A 21551-nucleotide genomic window follows, 5' to 3' on the forward strand; every position below is an offset into this window, starting at 1 on the left:
TCACTTCAGCCTCTCTAGGCACGCGGCGTCTCTATGGTAGAGGGGGCGGAGCCAGGAGAAAGATGGCGGCGCCCGCAGAGGCGGCGGCGCCCGCAGAGGCAGCTGCGTTGCAGGCTTCGGGGGGTCCTCGGCCTTCAGTTTGTCTGTTAGTGTTGGGAATGGCGGGATCCGGGAAAACCACCTTTGTGCAGGTGACGTACACGGCGCGGGCGTAGTAGGTGCACGCGAGCGGTTGTCAGTGGTGGGCGGAAGGCCAGGGAGAACGGGAGGGAGGTCTCTCAGGAGAGTTGGAGGGGACCCGCGTGTGGCTTTAAGGTACTTCCCAGCAACACCGGTTCCTTCTTAGGCTAGCCTTTTTGGACTCTAGCCAGGTTTACTTAGGGCGGTCTTCTTCGCACCCTCAGTTCATATTTGGTACAACTTACCACGTTGTTCTGGAATTGTCTTAACCGGTAAAATTGCCGACTCCTCGAAGGCAGAGGCTTACATGCAACTGGCAGTTAATACAGTGCTAGCATACAGGCTTTTGGTGTAGATTACTAAAGAATTTTTTCTTGCGCAGCTCTTATGTTTCAAGCACTGGAGATACAGAGATTGAATTTGACGAGGTTCCCGCTTTGGGGAGCTAATATTTTAATGGGAGTGATAGAAAAAAACCTCACACAAATCAGGTAAATAAGTGATCGAGAGTAGGGGAGACTCTTCTTAGACGGGTGATAAAGAAGAGATAGCATTTATGAGAGTTGAATGTTGGAGGTGGATATCGGGGACGAATATTTCAGGTCGAGGGAAATGGAAGTGTAGGAGTCTTCAGGTATGATCGATACAGGAATCTTGGCGCCTTATTCCCTCTGTCTTACTCCATCCCTCTCTTCTCATATCTCTGCAGAGGCTTACTGGACATCTACATAGCCAAGGCTCTCCACCTTATGTGATTAATCTGGACCCAGCTGTACATGAAGTACCCTTTCCTGCCAATATTGGTGAGTAAATTGTAAGAACTGTGTAAATTGTGTGAAGTCCCTCAGAAAATGGAAAGTTTCCAGCCCACCAGTCTTTAATGCTTTCATTTTTTTCTTTTTTTTAAGATTTTATTTATTTATTTGAGAGAGAGAGAGAAGGAGCAGGGGGAGGGGCAGAGGGAGAGGAAGAAGCAGACTTCTTGCTGAGCAGGGAGCCCCATTCCCACTCCATACCAGGACTCTGGGATCATGCCCTGAGCTGAAGACAGACGCTTAACTGACTGAGCCACCCAGGTGCCCCTCATTTTCATTTTTCTAAACTACTTTCATTTTCCTTGAATTTCCTAGAATCTCTAAACAAGCCTTCTCCTTTATTCACATTTTCTTTGTTTACTCCTTTTCCTAAGTAAGTTTATTTCCTTACCTCTCACTGTTCTCTCTCCCCTCTTTCTGACCAGAGAGTATCAGGCTATTGTTATTTGCGATAATGAAGTGACAGAAAGTCAGTCCTCTCACCTCAAGGTCATAAAACCTTCAGCAGGCCCTGATACATAAACCTTTTTTGTTTAGTTTCTTTTCTCAAAAGTTTAGGGTTCCTGTGTGGTAGTTCACTTACTGATCTATAGGAACCTTTCTTCCACTCCCAAAGTTACATGGGAAAATGTGTATATGCATATATGCATTGTTTTGGGGAGAGGTTTCCAGTTATCATCAGACTTTCAGAGGATCTGTGTGAAAAAAATTAAGAGTGGATATGATTCACTGTCATGGTTCTTGATAGGATACAGGGGCCTCCTGATTTCCTGGCTGTCACTGTGCTAATCCTCTCCCTCTTTGTCTCTTCTTAAGCCTGTTAAGCTGCTTGTACCCCAATCATACTAATAAAGGAAAACCTTGTTAAGAAGCAGAGATCATTTTGGGAAGAGTTTGGGAAAAAGTTGGTATCTTCTCATTTAAAGGATGGACTTCTGTTGATAGATGACTGGATAAAGAAGATGTGGTATATATATACCATGGAAAATTACTCAGCCATGAAAAACAATGAAGTCTTACCATTTGGGACAACATGGATGGATGTAGAGGGTGTTATGTTAAGTGAAATAAGCCAAGACAGAGAAAGACAAATACCTTATGGTTTCACTTATATGTGGAACCTAAAAAACAAAACAAAACGGAAACAGACTCATAGATACAGGAAACAAACTGTTGGTTACCAGAGCAGGGAGGAGTTGGGAGGCGAGTGAAATAGGTGAAGGGGATTAAGAGGTACAAACGTCTAGGTACACTGTAAGTCATGGGGATATAACGTACAGCATAGGGAATATAGTCAATAATATAATAACTTTGGTAACATGATAACCAGACTTATTGTGGAGATCATTTTGAAATATATAAAAATATCGAATCATTATGATGTAAACCTGAAACTAGTAAGATACTGTATGTCGGTTATACCTAAATTAAAAAAAAAGATGGAATTCTAATAGTTGGTGGGGTCTACAGGCTGGTAGACAGGTTTAGTTAGATATTACTGGATGTATTAATTCCTTTTGAAAAATCACGTCTGTATTACCGTTGTTACCAGTAGGCAATTAGTAAGAAATAAACTTTTTTCTTGATTCATCTCCCTTTTTCTTTTCTTTTATTTTTAGTTTAATTCCAGTATAGTTAATATACAATGTTATATTAGTTTCAGGTGTACAATATAGTGATTCAACAATTCTGCATTTTTTTTTAGCTGCCTTTTTCTATGCGTAGGGTCACTGATAAGGTATTAAAGTTGTACAAAACTTTTCTCTTGGGGCGCCTGGGTAGCTCAGTCGGTTAAGTGTCCAATTCTTGGTTTCAGCTCAGATCATGATCTCAGGGTCATGAGATTGAGCCCCGAATTGGGCTCCAGCTCAGTGGGGAGTCTGCTTGAGATTCTTTCCCCCTTCCCTCTCCCTCCCTCTCTGCTCCTTCCCCTGCTCATGCATGTGTGCGCACGCTCTCTCTCTCAAGTAAGTTAAAAAAAAAAAAAAAAATCTTAAAAAAACCCCCAAAACCCAGCTTGGCCACATTACTTAAAAAAAAAAAAACAACCTTTTCTCCTTGTCTCAGACCATTTCTACCATAACTTCTGAGTTCCTAGCTAACATTTTTTATGGGTTACTTCCCTGTTATCTTTTGTAAGGAAGGAAACCAGTGTGAAACTGGGGGAATTAGTAGAAGAGAATGCAGACAAGAGAAGTCTGAATGGTTGGTTTCAGATTCTTGCTGGGTGAGAAGGTACTTGCAGGGCATCTTCTGCCCTGTTCTTCTCTTCACGATCTTGTTTTTTTTTTCCCCCTATCACAGTTCAGTGACCTTAGCTTAAAAATTTAGAAAACAGATTTGAAAAGTAAGTGAGATACCAAAAGAGAAACTTATTTTTTTTTCCTCAGGGGAAGCAGGGATGACTTGAGAGGCCCGTTGTCTGAGGATATTATAGGTGGAGGGTCTCAACTATATTGTTTCTGTCTGTTAAATTCCAATGAATTCTTCCTCCCGCCTCCCCCCAGATATTCGTGACACTGTGAAGTATAAAGAAGTCATGAAACAGTATCCTTTTCCGCATCTGCTTCTCTGCTGACTCATCCCTGACTAGTTACTATCTGTTTTTTGTGGCTTTGAGAGTATTTTTGCATTTCTTTGTGAAATATACTAGCAAAAGCATTTAATTGCTTTAAAGTAATTTAATTAGGAGGATGGAAAGATGAATGTGAGAAGAGGTATTATAGGTGATTAGAAATACTGTTTCAGCTTGTGGGTTCAGTTTTCTTACCATCTTCCCAGACTACAGGCTATTATAATTGGAGAGCATAGAGGGTGAGAGGCTAGCTGGTGCTGTGCCTGGTCCCATAAAGTAGTGTCACCTTGGAGGCTACCACCTCCTCTGACACTGGGAAACTCAGAAGTAGGATCAACTCTTAGTACATTGCTGCATGAAATGTGTACTTTCCGTATAGGTGGGTCTAGGTGGATAGACTAATTCTAATCAGCAGGTTGATTGACCAGTGAGGATCAGAGCAAGGAGTGTGATATCTTAATGATATTTTCAGATGATCTTAATGGCTAATGCTATTAAGCTGTCACTGCCAGATGCATCTGTCTGTTACATTTTGGTCACTTTAATTTCTTCATTTTGCCTCGGCATCCCCAAAATGATAAAGGAACGAGGATAATGAAAATTCCTTGTGAGGTTAAGGTTGTGTGGTATGTCAGGGATTAGCTGCCAGTATCCATTCATGGAACACTAATGTTATAATGCTGTTTGTGTGAATGATATCCTAAGTGTGAATTTCATCATCTAAGTTGATCTGTAAGTAATTTAAATCCTCAACTTAGTGTCCAGGTATGGACTTGGGCCCAATGGTGGTATAGTGACGTCACTCAATCTCTTTGCTACCAGATTTGATCAGGTATGTCTGTCTTTTCTTTATAGGCATGGCTGTGTAAAAACCTGTGACTTTTAAATGCCTTAGCTTGCTCACGTTGAGAAAGAGCAATAAACCTGGATATTCATAGAAAATAAGTAAGCATTTTGGGAGACAGAGGAGGTTATGACAGGATGATCAATGTTGTGAGACACTTCACATTTAACATTGTGACAGCCAATAAAACAAAAATCCAGGTTCTTTTCTTGATCTTGGCTTGTAGTGTCACCTTGAGGATGGAATGGAGGGTTGGGGAGTGGGATGGACTAGCAGGCATGGAATGGAAAGATCATGGGGCTTTTTACGTGTGACAGATAATTGTCACTGTTTAAGTTTCTCTCTATCACCTATGTCCTTAAGAGTGTTTTGTAATCACTGATTTCTTTACCCTGATATCACTCCGTGAGACAGGCTGTTAACATTTTACTGAAGCACCAAGAGATATGTCCCGACAGTGACTGATCGTCTTTAGCTTCTTAGGACCTTGCAGCGTACTCCGGCGTGTTGCAGTGCTGCTGGTGTGGCTCTGTTTCTTTGGTTCATTGAGTTTATTAGTTGGTGTCCTAAATTGAGAACACAGAGATTGAATAGTTGATAGTGCCTGTAAGGCAGGCCACCCTGGCAAGGGTGATTTCTGTGCTGAAAATGGATCCTGTTGTAATTGGCATCTTTTTCTTTTAGGTGATGAAATTTATTGAGAAGGCCCAGAACATGTCTAAGTAAGTGATTTCAGTTTAACACCAATTTATTACTCTGTAGTTGACATGTTTCGAGGATTTCAGGATACCATCAAACTCTGAAAGGGTGTAGATTGAGATGAAACCATTAGAAGTGAAAAGAAAAAAGTGGGCAAAAAAACCCCCACAACAACCCATTAAGATGATATATGGTGAAGATCTAAATTTAATAGTATCCTGCCTCCAATCACTGTCATATATGCCCATGGCTTCCTAGGAGGTATTTTTGAGACTTTGTCCAAATTCAGTTGTCTACCTGCCTTCTCTTGGGAAAACCACATTTGTTGGCATTAAGATCTCTGAAACATCTTACTAACCCTTGTTTAAAAATAAATCTTAAAAAGAATTATAGAGAATTAAAACCACGTATAATACTTAAAAGATGAAACTATTTCACCCTGATTCCCGGTAGAAGTAACAATCATCATTATTACTATTCTATTGTGTTACATTATTTTATAATGTATAACATATAGTATTATTATAAAATATTATATGTATTATTGCCATTATTACTATCAGTGACTCATTCCACATGTTTCCATGCATATATACATAGAAGGATGGATAGATAAGGTGTTTCACAAAAATGTTTTTATAAAAAACTACTAGAGGTAGTTTAAAAAAAATAACAGCTTTTTTAAGATACAAATTCATGTACCAAAGGTCCACTCTAAATTTTTTTTTTTTTTTTTTTTTTTTTAAAGATTTTATTTATTTGACAGAGAGAGACATAGCGAGAGAGGGAACACAAGCAGGGAGAGTGGGAGAGGGAGAAGCAGGCTTCCCACCGAGCAGGGAGCCCGATGCGGGGCTCGATCCCAGGACCCTGGGATCATGACCTGAGCCGAAGGCAGACGCTTAACGACTGAGCCACCCAGGCGCCCCGGTCCACTCTAATTTTTAAGTATACAGTATAGTGGTTTTTAGTATATTCGTAAAGTTATGCACTGATCACCACTATCTAATTCCAGAACTTTCTCTTCATCCTCAAAAGAAATCATACTCATAGCAGTTCCTGTTATTCTCCCTTCCTACCCGAGCTCCGGGTGGCTGCACCATTTTACATTCTCACCAGCATCGTGTGAGGGGTCCTGGTCCACACCCTCGCCAATACTTGTTGTTGTCCTTGTTTTTGGTTATAGCCATGTCAGTGGGTGTGAAGTGGTGTCTCATTGTGGTATCAGATTTGATTTATATTTCCTCGGTGATTAAAAATGTTAAACATCATTTTATGTACTTTTTGGCCATTGGTATATATTTGGAGAAATGTCTATCCAAAATTTTTTGCTCATTTTTAAAAACAGCTTTATTTAGATATAATTCATATACCATTTAAAGTGTCTGTTGGCTTTTGGTATATTCACAGAATTGTGCAACCATAGCTACAGTCACTTTTAGAATATTTCCATCACCTCAAGAAGAAACCCTGTATTTAGCTATTACTCCCCTATCTCTCCATTCCTCCTTCCCCTCCTCCACCTTCACCCCCACCTCCACCCCAAGAGACCAGATGGTTTCCCAAGAGATTTGCCTTCTCGTTTTGTTTATCTCTCATCTTTAATGCAGTGTGTTTCTAAAACTATCACAGTTTCTCTGTGATCATTTGCAGCAGTTTGTGGACTGCTGCTCCTGCCTGGTAGCGTGAATATTGGACATTGAACAAAGCCCAGGGGAACGTGGTATATGTTTTAAGGGCAGTGGGAGGAAATTAGACTTGACAGTGTGAAGAGGTTCCAATCTTGGCTAACCAGATGTTCAGTGTTTTGTGTGCTGGAATATCTTTCAGCATTACACAAGTGTAATACTTCTTTAATGGTTGTTCTTGACACAGATATGTCTTGATTGACACACCTGGACAGATTGAGGTGTTCACGTGGTCAGCTTCTGGGACAATCATCACTGAGGCCCTGGTGAGTACTGTAGGTCTGGTTACTGAGAGTAACTAGAGAGTTAGACTGGCTAAGCATCTTTTTATTGCATGGGACCTTATATGGGAGGGAGTTGTGGAAGCTCTGTACACCCTGCCTAAGGCGGTTTTCCCTTGCTAAGGAAGGTGGGAAAAGAGTTTGGGGATAGGTCATGAGCCCTTTGACTAAGGCTGTGATTATTTTGTGGCTTTAGGCGTCCTCATTTCCAACAGTTGTCATTTATGTAATGGATACATCAAGAAGTACCAACCCAGTGACCTTCATGTCCAATATGCTCTATGCCTGCAGGTAATTGATTGCTGGTGGGCATGCTATTACATCAAGGGAGGAGGCCTCTTCTTTTCTCTTTTGTATTTGAGTCCCGAGTACTTACCAACCTGGATTTGTGCTCATTCAGATGTGCCCCTCAGTTTAGTAGTTGTAAGCTGGGGAGAGGTTAGAAGAGAAAAGAGACACATGTGCTGGCATTCTCTATGAGCAGCTTCTCATCTTCCTCCCTTGCTTGTTATAGAAACAGGTTGTGTATGAATATGAACCTTTTGGTAGTTGCTCCCAGTTGAATGAAACAAGTCTAAATAGAATAGAGCCCTCTGGTCTAAATGCTCCTTTTCTGTGTTATGACATGTAGAGTTAAATTATAATGTGAGAGCTTATGAATAAAGAGATTTTTCTATAATTCCACACAGCACAGGTTTGCCCCAGCTTGATGTCATTGGGGACAGAAGGACATGCCTCACTAGGGTATGTGAGTGCAGTAGATATAGGAACAAGGCGAACGATTATTAAATGTGAGAGAATTTACTTGGGGTGTACACAAAAGCCATCGCCAGCATTTGTGCCTTCTCATATGACTAGGGGTATCCCTTCTTGTTAGAATCAGGAAATCCCAGTCCAAATAGAAATCTGATGATTGATAATGTTTTTTGTTTCCATATTTATTGTTTAAAAGACAGTTATTTGATAAAAACAACCCTACAAAAAAAGCATACACAAAAAACAAGATCAGTATCAAAGCATTATTACTCCAAGAAAGAGAGAGAATGTGTGTGTGTTGTTTGCTTGAGGGTAGGTGGTGGTTTTTCCTCTTGGGAGAGGAAACTGAGGGCTGTGTGAGAATGGATACGTATATGTGGAGTCTGAACCCATTCTACTTCTCTTTACTCAGTTCCCACGGACTGACACTGGGCAAGCAGGAGCTTAAGTGTTTTTACTAATAGTGTCTTGATATTTGATTTTCAGCATCTTGTACAAAACCAAGCTGCCTTTCATTGTGGTTATGAATAAAGTAAGTGGATCCTTCCTTCAGTATTTCTTTTTCATCAGAACCTTGTGTTATTGGAAGGTTTGGGTAGGTGAGGATTTTCACATGTTGGAGAACAGATTCAAACTTACCTGAAACAAAGTCATGAGCACTTGTAGCAGAAAGATTGAATCAGATTGAATGAATATTTATCAGTGGCTCTCATCAAAGTATTTTTAAACTAGATAGAGTAGCCCCTCAACCGTAGTGTATAGGTTATCCCTCAGAATTGCATTGTATATGCTAGTGTATTGGCAGTCACAATTAAAACAGAAAACTTCACTGTTGTTGGGTTGACAGCTAGGATTCAAGAGACTACATGACTTCAGAGCCTGGAATATGCTGGCATCTACTGTCGCCATGGTCACTTGGCAGTGGATAGTGAAGGGTCTGCTTCAACCACGAGAACACATATCTTCATTTCATTATTTACAGTAGTCTTGGCCCTTTATGATTTGTTGTAGTGGAGGAGGAAATGGTGAAAGCAGAGAAAAAATACATGAATAATTGCTTTGTTGTTGCCACTTAATTAAAATTTTTTCGAAGTTTGATATCAGCACATCTCTGGTTGCTAATAGTTGACTTCTCTCTGGTACAGACTGACATCATTGATCACAGCTTTGCAGTGGAATGGATGCAAGATTTTGAGGCTTTCCAAGATGCCTTGAATCAAGAGACTACATACGTCAGTAACCTGACTCGTTCAATGAGCCTGGTGTTAGATGAATTTTACAGCTCACTTAGGGTAAACTTTCTCCTCTCCTTATGCTGACAGTCCCTTCAGACAATCTCTTAATCCATAGGGCTGGTTTTGAACCTATCTTAGAAAAGAAGTTCGTTACCTTCATAAAAAAAGCATTTAAGCATTACTTATAAAAATGGGAGTTTTATGGTTGTTTTTTTTTCATTCTTTTGCGTGTTGTCCAGTTTGAAAACTGGAGGTTTAAAAGATAAATAAGGTAGGGGCGCGCCTGGCTGGCTCAGTCACTAGAACATATGGCTGGCTCTTAATCTCAGGGTCGTGAGTTTGAGCCCCACTTTGGGCACTGAGATTACTTAAAAAAGATAAATAAGGTAAAGACCCAACCTTCAGAGTTTATGGTTTAGTTTGAAGAGTGGGCTACACACAGAATTGAAACATGATATATTGTGCTAAGGACCTTACGAAGATTGGAGGTTGAGGCTCATGCTGGTAAAGGGCAGATCACTCTTGAAATGAAGGATTTTGGAGGATATATCATTAGAGGTATGCTTTGAAGGAAGGGTATGATTTATTTTTTATTTTTTTAAAGATTTTATTTTTTTTGTGTGTGTGTATGCGTGTGCGAGAGAAAAAGCACACACATGAGTGGGGGAGAGGGGCAGAGAGAGAAGCAGACTCCCCGCTGAGCAGGGAGCCCAATGCAGGACCCTATCCCAGGACCCTGGGATCACGACCTGAGCCGAAGGCAGACGCTTAACCGACTGAGCCACCTAGGCACCCAGGAAGGGTACAATTTATATAAGCAAAAGTGTGTTGGGGTGGCAGGGAGGATGGTAATTGCCCAAGCAAAGGCATTGCGATACTAATTTTTATAGAAAACAGTGGTTGGATTTGACAGGGAATAGATGACAAGTCTTGCTACGTGTTTCTCCTCTTTTTTTTTTTTTTAATGATTTTTTTAAAAGGTTTTATTTATTTATTTGAGAGAGAGAGAATGAGAGAGAGCACATGAGAGGGGGGAGGGTCAGAGGGAGAAGCACACTCCCTGCCGAGCAGGGAGCCCGATGTGGGACTCGATCCAGGGACTCCAGGATCATGACCTGAGCCGAAGGCAGTCGCTTAACCAACTGAGCCACCCAGGCGCCTCCCTCCTCTTTTTTTTCTAGTCCTCTCTTTTCCATAGACATCTTGCCATGGCTTTTGAGTATGTGTGCTGTTTTGTTTTAGCTTCACTCTTTGTCAGAGACTTCTTGAAGTATTTAAACAACTTTTATGAAGATTTTATGATATTTGAACAACGTAATATACACCATTTAAAAATATACAGTTTCCTCAGTGGTACTGATGCTTTTGACAGGTGGTGGGTGTGTCTGCTGTTCTGGGTACAGGCTTAGATGAACTCTTCATGCAAGTCACCAGTGCTGCGGAAGAATATGAAAGGTGAGGATAAAGAAAAATCCTGTTGATGACATTTTTAGTAACGTACAATCTAATATGGTAGCAGTTTTGTCAGCAAAGCATTTTGGTTTTCATAGTATAGGTATTATGTTTGCCATGTGTATGTGTACTGGATCTGTATGTGCACACTTAAGGATAACAAGTCCCCATTAACCTTTTTTAAAAATAGGAGTATAAAACCTTCGCTGTATTGAATGATTAAGAGCAGGAGTCTTCAGACTTTTTGTAAAAAGCCAGATAGTAAATATTTTAGGTTTTTGTGGGCCATACGATCTTTGTTGCAACTGTTTAACTGTCATTGTAGGGCAAAAGCATCCATAAATAATTTGCAAATGAATGGGCATGGCTGTGTTCCAATAAAACTTTATATACAAAAATAGACATGATTTGGCTTGTTTGCCACATTGGCTGACCCTGGATTAAGAACATAGACTTTGGAGTCAGACAGACATGGGTTGGATTTCTATTTTCTCCACTGAATAAATGAGTGACCTTAGCAAGTTTTCATCATTTGTAGATCAGGGATAATAGCATTTATTGTTAAGGTTGTTGTGAGCATTATTTGAGAAAATATATCCAAGCACCTAGCACAATTGCTGACACATAGCAAGCACACTTCATGATAAATGGTGGTTATTACTGTTATCATGGTTAATACTGGAATTCTGTTTACTTACAGGAAAGTGTAATCAGAGCACTTTCCTTGGGCTGGTGGCATGATAATTGGCCACTTACTAGCATGTTCCTTTGGCTTCATACTTAGCAAGATTCTAACAACGACATGGTGGTTTTTAGACACATTATTTTCATTTTGATTCATCAGACAAGGGGTCTTTCTGTGTGTTCCCAGTCTTAGGATAGACCTTTCTGTATCCTTTTGTAACTGCCCAGATAAGCCACATAATTACATATTGGGCTTCCTGAGCCCAACAGGCCTCCCTTTTTTTTAAAAAATTTATTTGACAGAGAGAGAGCACGCGCACAAACACACAAGCAGAGGGAGGGGCAGAGGGAGAGGGAGGAGGCAAGCTCCCCGCTGAGCAGGGAGCCCAATGTGGGGCTCGATCTCAGGACCCTGAGATCATGACCTGAGGCGAAGGCAGACGCTTAACTGACTGAGCCACCCAGGCACCCCAGGCTCCCTTCTTTTATTCATTTTAGTTTTATCCAAACAAATGATGAGCTCATGAGTCATGGATTCTAGAGTTAATCTTTCCAGGCCAGCAGTCTTTTGTCTATTTGGGGTTTCAGGGTGGGGGCAAGCACCTTGACTTTTAATTCCATAGGGGTATAATCTCCGTGACTGACTTGTTACATATAATGTTCAGTGAAGTAAGGTCTTCTGTTACTGTCAGGGACCTAGGAAAATAGAAGTGATGTGGGGGTGGGCAGGACAGATTATTAAATAAAGGAATTTAGAAAGTGTTTTCTCTTTCCAGGGAGTATCGTCCTGAATATGAACGTCTGAAGAAGTCAGTGGTAAGAGAGGAGGCTATTTGTGTATTTTGGACCACTAAAATATAACTTTAAACCATGCACTAATCCTCCTGCCATAAATCCTTTGTTTTGGCTATCAGTGTATGTTTTAGATGTTTGTTATTTAAATTAGTAAATTTGTATGTGTGCTGTCTAGATGCAGAAGGGCCCCTTAATTATTTTTCTTCTCTTTATTTGAAGTTTTTTAAATCTGATTTTTCCTGTTACATTTGCTAAGCACTTCTTGGGCCCCACCCCCCTCCTACTCCCGAGGCTCATTTAAGGACTGGTTATAGAATTTTAAGAAAAAAGAGGTGGTTCACAGTGCTTATTCCAAATAATCACTTGGCCTGCTCTCTTCAGCTGCATTGGGCCCCTTACCACTGCTATGTCTGCTTGAGGGTTCTTTTGATGTGTTCTTGTATCCAGTTTCTGAAACCTCTAATTCTGTCTGCAGAGCCCTCTAGTCTGAACTTGTGCTCCTCTGGGCCCACACTGCTTGGTGTTTCTGTATCTGCCTCAGTGTTTCTTACCTGCCTCAGTGTCTAAATAGCCTCTAGCATTTGTATATTTAGTCATCTCTTGTTAGAAGTCTGGCATCTAACTTGGGGCTCTTTTTTTTTTTTAAGATTTTATTTTATTTATATTTATTTTGGAGAGAGAGTGAGTGCGTTAGTGCGGGGTGGGGGGGGGGGTGGAGGGAGAGAATCTTAGGCAGGCTCCACACTCAATGACCCTGAGATCATGACCTGAGCCAAAATTAAGAGTTGGACGCTTAACTGCCAGAGCCACCCAGGTGCCCCTAGGACTCCTTCTTTAATATGAAGATATTTTTCTCTGTATGTACAGGCCAGTGCACAGAACCAGCAGCAGAAGGAACAACTGGAACGCCTTCGGAAAGATCTGGGCTCTGTAGCCTTGGACACAGGGACTGCCACAGGTATTGGAGGGTCTCTTGGTGTTAGGAACTAAAAGGAGGATATGCCTACTTCCACTGAGCAGGAAGATACTTATATTTAAGAGAGAGAAAAGGATAAAGATAAAGTGGTGTTTGAGATTGATGTATCTATTTTTTATATCACATTTACTTTGTGTGTGATTTGGAAAGGTAAACTCCTGAAACTTGTATATAACTATACCACTTTGATTTCTTCCTCTTCAGGTAGTTTTTGCTTTACTTTGGCAAGATACTTGATATCTTTTCTATTTTCTTAAATATTTTTTTAAAAAAATTTAGTTAACATACAGTGTATTGTTAGGTTCAGGGTAGAGTTTAGTGATTCATTAGTTGCATACAACACCCAGTGCTCATTACATCAAGTGCCTTCCTTCACGCCCATCACCCAATTACCCCGTCCCCCCACCTACAATTTTCTTAAATACTTTTTACTCTCCAACCCCTGCGTTGTTTTTTTTTTTTTTTTTTCTGTTTATTTTGACCTGCTTTCAGATTAACAGAAAAATTGTGTGGCTAGTATAAGAATTACTATATACCATTCAACCAGATTCGCAAAATGTTAACATTCTACCACATTTACTTCATTCTTTTTCTTTTTCTCATTATGTATGACTTATATATAAGCATATAAATATATTTATAAATAAAATATATATTCCTTTTTTCAAAATCATTTAAGAATAAGTTATAGATTTACTCTTGAATATTATCCTTGAATATTTGAGTATATTATTTCTAAAAACAAGGATATTATTTTATATAAGCTCATTACTAAAAATTAGGAAACTAACTCTGATAACTGTTGTCTGATGTGTTCCTTATTTAGATGTAGCCATTTGCCCTGTGTAGCAGGAGAAAATCCTGGATCTGCATTGCATTGAGTTATCTTGACTCTTGTTCTCCTTTAATCTGGAATGGTTCCTTTGTTTTTCTTTGTATTTCATGGTAGTGACAATTCTGAAGTGTATGAGACAGATATCTGATAGAATGTTCCTCAGTTTGGGTTTGTCTGACACTCCCTCAGGACTCAGTTCAGGTGGCTCATTGGTGGCAGCACTTTACAGAAGTGAAGTTGTGATTTTTCCATGCATAACGTCCAAGGCCCACGATGTAGATTTATTTGTCCCATCATTGGTGATGTTAATTTTGATTACTTGCTTAAAGTGGTGTCTGCCAGGTTTTTCACTGTAAAGTTCTTTCTCCCTTTATAGTAAGTCTTTTTGGGTGATGCTTTGAGACCATATGAATATCCTTCTAATTTTCACATGTTTACCCACTAGTTTTAGTATCCATTAATGTAATAGGGATAGTATCCATTTTTCTGTGATGCCTGTTAGAAGTATTTTCTGTTTGTCACTTGTTTTTTGACTTTGTCCATGGTGTTATTTTGCCAGGTGAAAGTTTTTGTTTTGATGTAATCAAATTTACTTGCCTTCTTTTTTACTGCATCTGGATTTTGATTCATAATTGGGAATCCCTTCTCTATGCTGTGCTAAAGAGGAATTTACTCATGTTTTATTGTAGTACTTATATGGTTTCATTATATGTATTTATTTATTGAGAGAGAGTGAGTGAGTGAGAGAGAACATGAGTTGGGGGAAGGGGCAAAGGGAGAAGGAGAAGCAGACTTCCCACTGAGCAGGGAACCCAATGTGGGACTCAGTCCCAGGACCGTGGGACCATGACCTAGGCTGAATGCAGACGCTTAACCCACTGAGCCACCCAGGCACCCCACTGTCTACATTTAAAGTTTTTTTTTTTTTTTTTTTTAAAGATTTTATTTATCTGAGGGAGAGAATGGGAGACAGAGAGCATGAGAAGGAAGAGGGTCAGAGGGATAAGCAGACCCCCCGCTGAGCAGGGAGCCCGATGTGGGGCTCGATCCCGGGACTCCAGGATCATGACCTGAGCCGAAGGCAGTCGCTTAACCAACTGAGCCACCCAGGCGCCCTACATTTAAAGATTTTTATTTGTTTATTTGAGAGAGAGAATGTGCCAGTTATCCCAGCAGAGGGGAGGAACAGAGGGGAAAGGAGAGGGAGGGGAAAGAATCTCCAGCAGGCTCTGCACTAAGCATGAAGCCCAAAGTGGGCCTTGATCTCATGACCTGAGCCGAAACCAAGAGTCAGGGGTTTAACCAACTGAGCCACCCAGGTGCCCCTCATTTTCTGCATTTAGATCCCTGATCCATTTAGAGTTTATTCCTGGGTATGGTGTAAAGTATAGGTCTGTGTTACCTTTTTCATAAAGTTGTACCTGCACTGTTTCTCAAAAAGTCTACCTTCGCCCCAGCGATCTGAGATGCTACCTACATGGTATACTAAAGTTCCATGTGCACTTGGGTATATTTTTGGACTTGCCATTTTATTCTTCTGGACTATTTGTACCACACTGTTATAATTACGTAGGGCCTTTATAGAATGTTTTTTTTTTAAATTTTATTTATTTATTTGACAGAGAGAGACACAGCGAGAGAGGGAACACAAGCAGGGGGAGTGGGAGAGGGAGAAGCAGGCTTCCCATGGAGCAGGAAGCCCGATGCGGGGCTCGATCCCAGGATCCTGGGATCATGACCTGAGCCGAAGGCAGACACTTAACGACTGAGCCACCCAGGCGCCCCTTCCTTTATAGAATGTTTTAATGTCTGCCATGGCTAGTCCCTTTTCATATTTTTCTTTTTTAGTGTTTCCGTGGCTATTCTTGCATGTTTGTTTTTCCACATGAACTTTAGCATCAACTTATTTAGTTTGCTAAAAAAACTTTTTGGTATTTTTATTGGTATTGCATTATGTATGTTAATATAGGGTGAACTGCAGACTCATGTTGAATCTCTCCAAGGATAAGGAATATGTTTATATTTTTAAGTGTACTTTTGTATTTTTCAGGAGTTTTCCCTTGTGGTTTTTGCATAGTTTTTGTTAAAATTTTCCAAGTATTTTATCTTCTTTGTTAGTGTTGAAAATGGGATTTTCTGAACCACTGTATCTTCTAAGATTTTTTTATTTATTTGTGAGAGAGAATGAGAGCCAGAGAGCACGAGAGGGAGGAGGGTCAGAGGGAGAAGCAGACTCCCCGCTGAGCAGGGAGCCCGATGCGGGAATCGATCCCAGGACTCCAGGATCATGACCTGAGCCGAAGGCAGTCGCTTAACCGACTGAGCCACCCAGGCGCCCGAACCACTGTATCTTCTAACTGGTTATGTTTGTGTATATGAAGGCTTTTCATTTCCATATATTAGTCTTTTTATTTTGCTACTTTACTGAATTTCTTTGTTTTTTAATATTTTTTAAAGATTTATTTATTTGAAAGAGAGTACACGTGCGGGGTGGGAGTGGCAGAGGGGGAGGATGAGGAAGAGAGAAAGAATTGGAAGCAGACTGTGTGCTGAGTGAGGAGCCCAGTGTGGGGCTCGATCCTGTGACCCATGAGATCATGACCTGAGCCAAAACCAAGAATCGGTTGCTCAACCGACTGAGCCACCCAGGTGCCCCCGAATTTTCTTATTGTTTGAATTAATTTTGTCATTGATTCTTAGGGGTTTCTAGGTTGGTGCTCATATTTAGTATCTATGCGCCCCCACCCACCCACACTTATGGATGGGCTGGCCTTTAAAGGAATGAAGTTCTGTTCATGACAGCTTTTGCTGTATCTTTAGTAGACAACAGCAAAGCCACTTGGAGTGGGGAGATGCTAGAAACTGGCGGGGTTTACCAGTTATGTGAACTCACCTGGCTATCTTTGTTGTGCACCCCAGTGATATAAATTTCTGTGCTCATCACTCAAGAATATGTGAAGTAGCAAATGTTAAATCTGCTGCAAAAGGTCTTCCATACTCAGATAACCTATTAAAGGTTGGGGACTTGCAGTAAATTATTTGGGGAAAATCACAAGTATAGCTGGGCACAGACTTAAGCACTGACTGTTAGCACGCCATGTTAGAACGCCATCCTTCTTCAGGGCCACAGTCCCCTTGAGATTTGCGCCCCTTGATGTTGCCACTGTTGGCCTCCTCCATCCCCAGCTGACTTCTCTCCAACGAGGCTCCTGAAGAGAGTGGTCATGTCCTCCCGCAGCTCCAGGATACTGGGCATCGCTTTAGGTTCTGAGTCCAACCCTTGCAGGCTGAATTCCCTGCACAGAAATGAAGTGATTCGACTTTGATTGGCACTTAGCCCTTGTTCAGTTTCCAAGTAGGGAATTTGCCTCTATTAGTATATTCAATTTCCCATTTTCCTCCCTCCCTCTTTTTCTTGAATAATATCCTGGCTCCTTTACTCTCTGTTATTTCACCATCTATTCTCTTCAGACCCTCAGAACTTAAATTTCCACCAGGAATATTCCTTAGTACTCTACACTTTTACGCTGACTCATCACACACTGCATCTGCTCAGATACCTTTAGTCTTCATAGGAAAAACTATAGGCTCTTCTAAGCTGTGAGCTACTAAAACGAATGATGTTACTACCAGGACAAGATACCTGAGAATTATTTTCCTCAGCTTAAAAATAGCACCTTTTGGGTTACTGGGATCCTGAAAGCATTTTGTGAACTACACTACTGTAAAATGTTAAGTGGTATTAAAACAATAATACATTTAGAAGAGGTAAGAGTCAGCATTTATATTTATCATGAGCATTTTCATCCTGCTAATTTATAATCGTAGTTACTGAATCAAAATCACCTTTTGGGGGAGACATAGGTTCATGACATGCTACTGACAGGTGTTTTCTCCGTAGACAGCTTATCTCCTGCACTTGAGCCTTCTGACTTGATCCTGACTCGGGGAACTTTGGATGAAGAGGATGAAGAAGCAGACAGTGATACTGATGATATTGATCACAGAGGTGAGAGGTGGCTGAGGTGGCTCATGAGAAGAGAGTAGCTGCTTATCCCCACATTGTTTGCTCAGGAGCTTTCTTGTTGAGAGAAACCATATAGATGCAGCCAGAGTGATAGGGGAGAGAAAGATGGCACCCGATACAGCAGTGGGAAAGAGTTCCATATATTGAGTTCCTGGCCTTTCTACTGAATGGTTAATATTGAGCTCATTACAGGCTTTTTGTTAGTCTCTTGTCTTCTCATCTTTAGGTCCTAACTCAATTTGAGAAATCCAGGATTTTTGTTTCGTGTAATTACTGTTTTAAAAATACGTGAGGTGGGGGGCGGTGAAGAATGCATAAGGAGGCCTCAGCAGACCGAAACCAGTTAGAAGGGACTGTAACACTGAGGATAGAATGGCTCTGGAAACCCAGAAGGGTTCCACCTGGCATGGTTTTATGTACTGTGAACAGAATCTGTTTCTTGAAACAACGCTTTTTGGTTCTAGCTATGACCGAGAGCAAACCTCTCTTTACCATCCAGTGTGCCGGATGCTAACATCTAAACTGCCTCATTGACTCAGATTTATTGAGGTATAATTTACAAACAGTAAAGCTCACCCCCCCTTTTTTTTTTTTTAAGATTTTTATTTATTTGACAGAGACACAGCGAGAGAGGGAACACAGCAAGAGAGGGAGTGGAAGAGGGAGAAGCAGGCTTCCTGCTGAGCAGGGAGTGTGATGTGGGGCTTGATCCCAGGACTCTGGGATCATGACCTGAGCCGAAGGCAGACGCTTAATGACTGAGCCACGCAGGTGCCCCTAGTTTGATGAGTTTTAACAAATATATGTGCACTTGTAACAGCCATCATAGTCAAGTTCCTCATGCTTGTTTTTATTCAGTCCCCTTCCTGCACACTTAGTTTTTGGCAATCACTAATCTGATTTCTGTTCCTATAATTTTGCTTTTTCCAGAATGTTGTATAATTAGGATCACAGTATTTAGCTTTTTGGATTTGACTTTTTTTCAGTCCGTGTAATGCTTTTGCAATCCATCCATGTATCAGAAGTATGTTCTTTTTATTGAATAATATTCCATGATGTGGCTTTTACCACAAGTTGTTTGTCCATTCATCAGCTGATTGCCATTAGGGTTGTTTCCAGATTTTAGTTATTATGAATAAAGTTGCTATATATGTTTTTCTTGGTTAAAAATACCTAGGAGTGGGACCTCATTTTAGTTACTCAATGAGGGAGATATTCTCCACATTTACAGGTGAAAGAAACTGTAAATTTTGGGCAACATGATAAATAGAGCATGCTTCTGGGAGATATTTCCTCATTGTGAGGAGTGAACACGTAGTTTATTAGAAGCAGAGTACTATTTCTGATAGATTGGTGACAGCAGCTCTAATCTGTCTAATGGGAAAGTTAAAAAGACTTGACCTTTTTTTCCTTGTAGTTACGGAGGAAAGCCGTGAAGAGCCAGCATTCCAGAATTTTATGCAAGAATCAATGGCACAGTATTGGAAGAGAAACAAGTAGTTTCTAGAAGTCCAGAATTTTGGAACTCTGTGAAGGAACTATCCTAACCTCTGATTGGGGGCTACTATAAAGGACAATTTTGTTCAGAGTTAGCAGAGTTTTTCTTATAGGGAAATTTGACTTCGATGCAGCCAGGGATAGAAAACCATTGGACCTGGCAGGTAGATGCAGGTTCCCCTTGGCCTGTCCCTTGGATTTTTGCAAGGAAGGATATTCTGACTATTCTTGGATGCTGATATCCCTTCAAACCTAAAGCTTCAAGTTTTATCATTTGAACTCAAGTACTTTTGCTGCTGATGGATGGAACAGCAAGAACTTTTCACTTCAAATCTCTGTCAGGTTGGATCTGTATTCTACTTTCCCAGCATCTTGCCCTTGACCCTGGACCATGAGTTCCCCTCTTTTTAGCCGAAAGGGAGTGGAAACATGAACTTGCCCAGGGTGGCAGTGGAGTCTCCTTGGCAACCAATCAATCTTGGGTACAAAGTGTGGGGGTAACTCACTATAGGACAATAGGTTCATTGAAGAAAGTGAGCAAAACATATGACTAATGAATAAGAATCCTGCTTTGGATGATGACTTGGATAAAGTGTTTTTAATTTTAACTTTGTTGTAAGCCTGCCTGTCATAATTTCAAATAAGAAAATTATGTAATTGCAAGTAGGTTCGCTTCTATTCAACACAGGTTTAAAGCCACATGTCCAAACCTGTCTCAGTAAAGAGGGGATGTTTACTAAAGTCTCCCATGTACACATACCAAGTAACCAGGTACAGAGCTAGGCACCGTTTCTATTATACTTTAAGGCGAAGTATCCTTTGTGATTTATTCAAAGACCATGGATTTGGGTAAGGTGCACATTCCATATATAATAGCTTTGGTAAGGCAAACCTTCCACATTCTTCACAGTATCTTAAAACATAGTGTATTTCTCTTAAGGAATTTTATCCATGCCTAATCTGTACTCCAATTCAGCAGTTCTCAAGTATGATCACTGGACCAGAAGCATCAGCATGACCTGGAAAATTGTTAAAAACACAACACTTAAGACCTGAATCAGAAACTGGGAGTGGGACCTAGAAATGTTTTAGTAAGTCCATCAGGGAATTCCCATGATGTTAAGTTTGAGAACTGTTCTAGCTAAAATAGCCTGTGATAGTTCCAGGCCAGGAGAATCTCAGGTATCTTAAAATGACCTGCTTTATCAGAGTACCTAACCTTGACCATCTGGTGCCTATTCTCCAATGTAAATATTCTAAAAAGTATTTTATTTTACCATTAAGTATTAATTTCAGTGTTCTGCACCTATAGATTATATACTTACAGATATTAATTTCAATATTCTATACCTAGAAGCCACTAGTCTTAAAAATTTGAACCTGTTCAAGAGGAAACCATCTTGCAAAGCAAGACTCTGAACATACTTGGTTTTTCCCCTTAGTGCTTTGAATACTTCCTTAAAAAAAACTTGTCTGGGGGCTTCTGGGTGGCTCAGTCAGTTAAGTGTCTGACTCTTGATTTCAGCTCAGGCCTTGGTCTCAGGGTCATGAGTTCAAGCCCCACACTGGGCTCCATGCTGGGCATGGCGCCTACTTAAAAAACAAAACAAAAAAACCCTTGCCTGGCGTATGCCTTAAGCTCCACTCCATAAGGACAGGGACAAAGTCTTCCTCATCTTTGTATCCCTTGCACAAGAACCAGTACATAGTAGCTCAATAAATGTTTGCTAACTGAATGAATTAAATACTAGATGACTACTTTATGGAAACTGCCTGATGTCTGCTTTCATAAATAAACGGGAAAATGAAGCTAAGCGTGGAATGGGAGTTCAGAGAAGTGTACTAAGGATTGTGCAATTAACAAATTTATAAGTTATCAGAGTTTACGTTGTAATCTCATTTTACTGCTATTGCATTTTTTAAAAAAGATTTTATTTATTATTAGAGAGTGTGCATGCTTGAGAGGGGGTTGGGGCAGAGGGAGAACCAGACGCCGGGCTTGATCTCACGACCTTGAGATAATGACCTGAGGTGAAGTGAGACGCTTAACCACCTAAGCCACCCAGGCACCCCTGCTTTCACCTTTATTCTCAGTGCCTGGGACATTTAAGTCATTCAATAATGTATTAATTAAAGTTGTGCCTTGATTTTGGTCTCTTAAAAGAATACTGTAAATTTCAAAAGACTGTATTCTGCACCCCAAAACCAAACT

The 21551-nt window shown here is 40.5% G+C and overlaps 1 protein-coding gene across 2 annotated transcripts; it reads left to right on the forward strand.

The window, feature by feature from the left end:
* The first annotated feature begins 26 nt into the window (after window positions 1–26).
* GPN1 (GPN-loop GTPase 1) lies at window positions 27–19953 on the forward strand. 2 transcript variants are annotated; one of them, XM_035000806.1, is made up of 14 exons: window positions 27–191; window positions 890–983; window positions 3503–3542; window positions 4336–4402; window positions 5099–5136; window positions 6989–7067; window positions 7279–7373; window positions 8325–8370; window positions 8984–9130; window positions 10446–10528; window positions 11986–12025; window positions 12872–12962; window positions 17717–17824; window positions 19260–19953. In XM_035000806.1, the coding sequence occupies exons 1-14, from the start codon at window positions 63–65 to the stop codon at window positions 19340–19342; spliced, it is 1140 nt and encodes a 379-aa protein (XP_034856697.1). In that variant the 5' UTR covers window positions 27–62; the 3' UTR covers window positions 19343–19953. The 2 variants fall into 2 exon arrangements, with proteins under 2 accessions (XP_034856697.1, XP_034856698.1); XM_035000807.1 differs by lacking the exons at window positions 3503–3542; window positions 4336–4402 and having other exon boundaries at window positions 71–191.
* The last annotated feature ends 1598 nt before the right edge of the window (window positions 19954–21551 follow it).

The sequence above is a fragment of the Mirounga leonina genome, unplaced genomic scaffold (genome assembly GCF_011800145.1).
Source record: "Mirounga leonina isolate KUSES-001 unplaced genomic scaffold, KU_Mleo_1.0 Mir_125, whole genome shotgun sequence".
Taxonomy (NCBI): Eukaryota; Metazoa; Chordata; class Mammalia; order Carnivora; family Phocidae; genus Mirounga; species Mirounga leonina.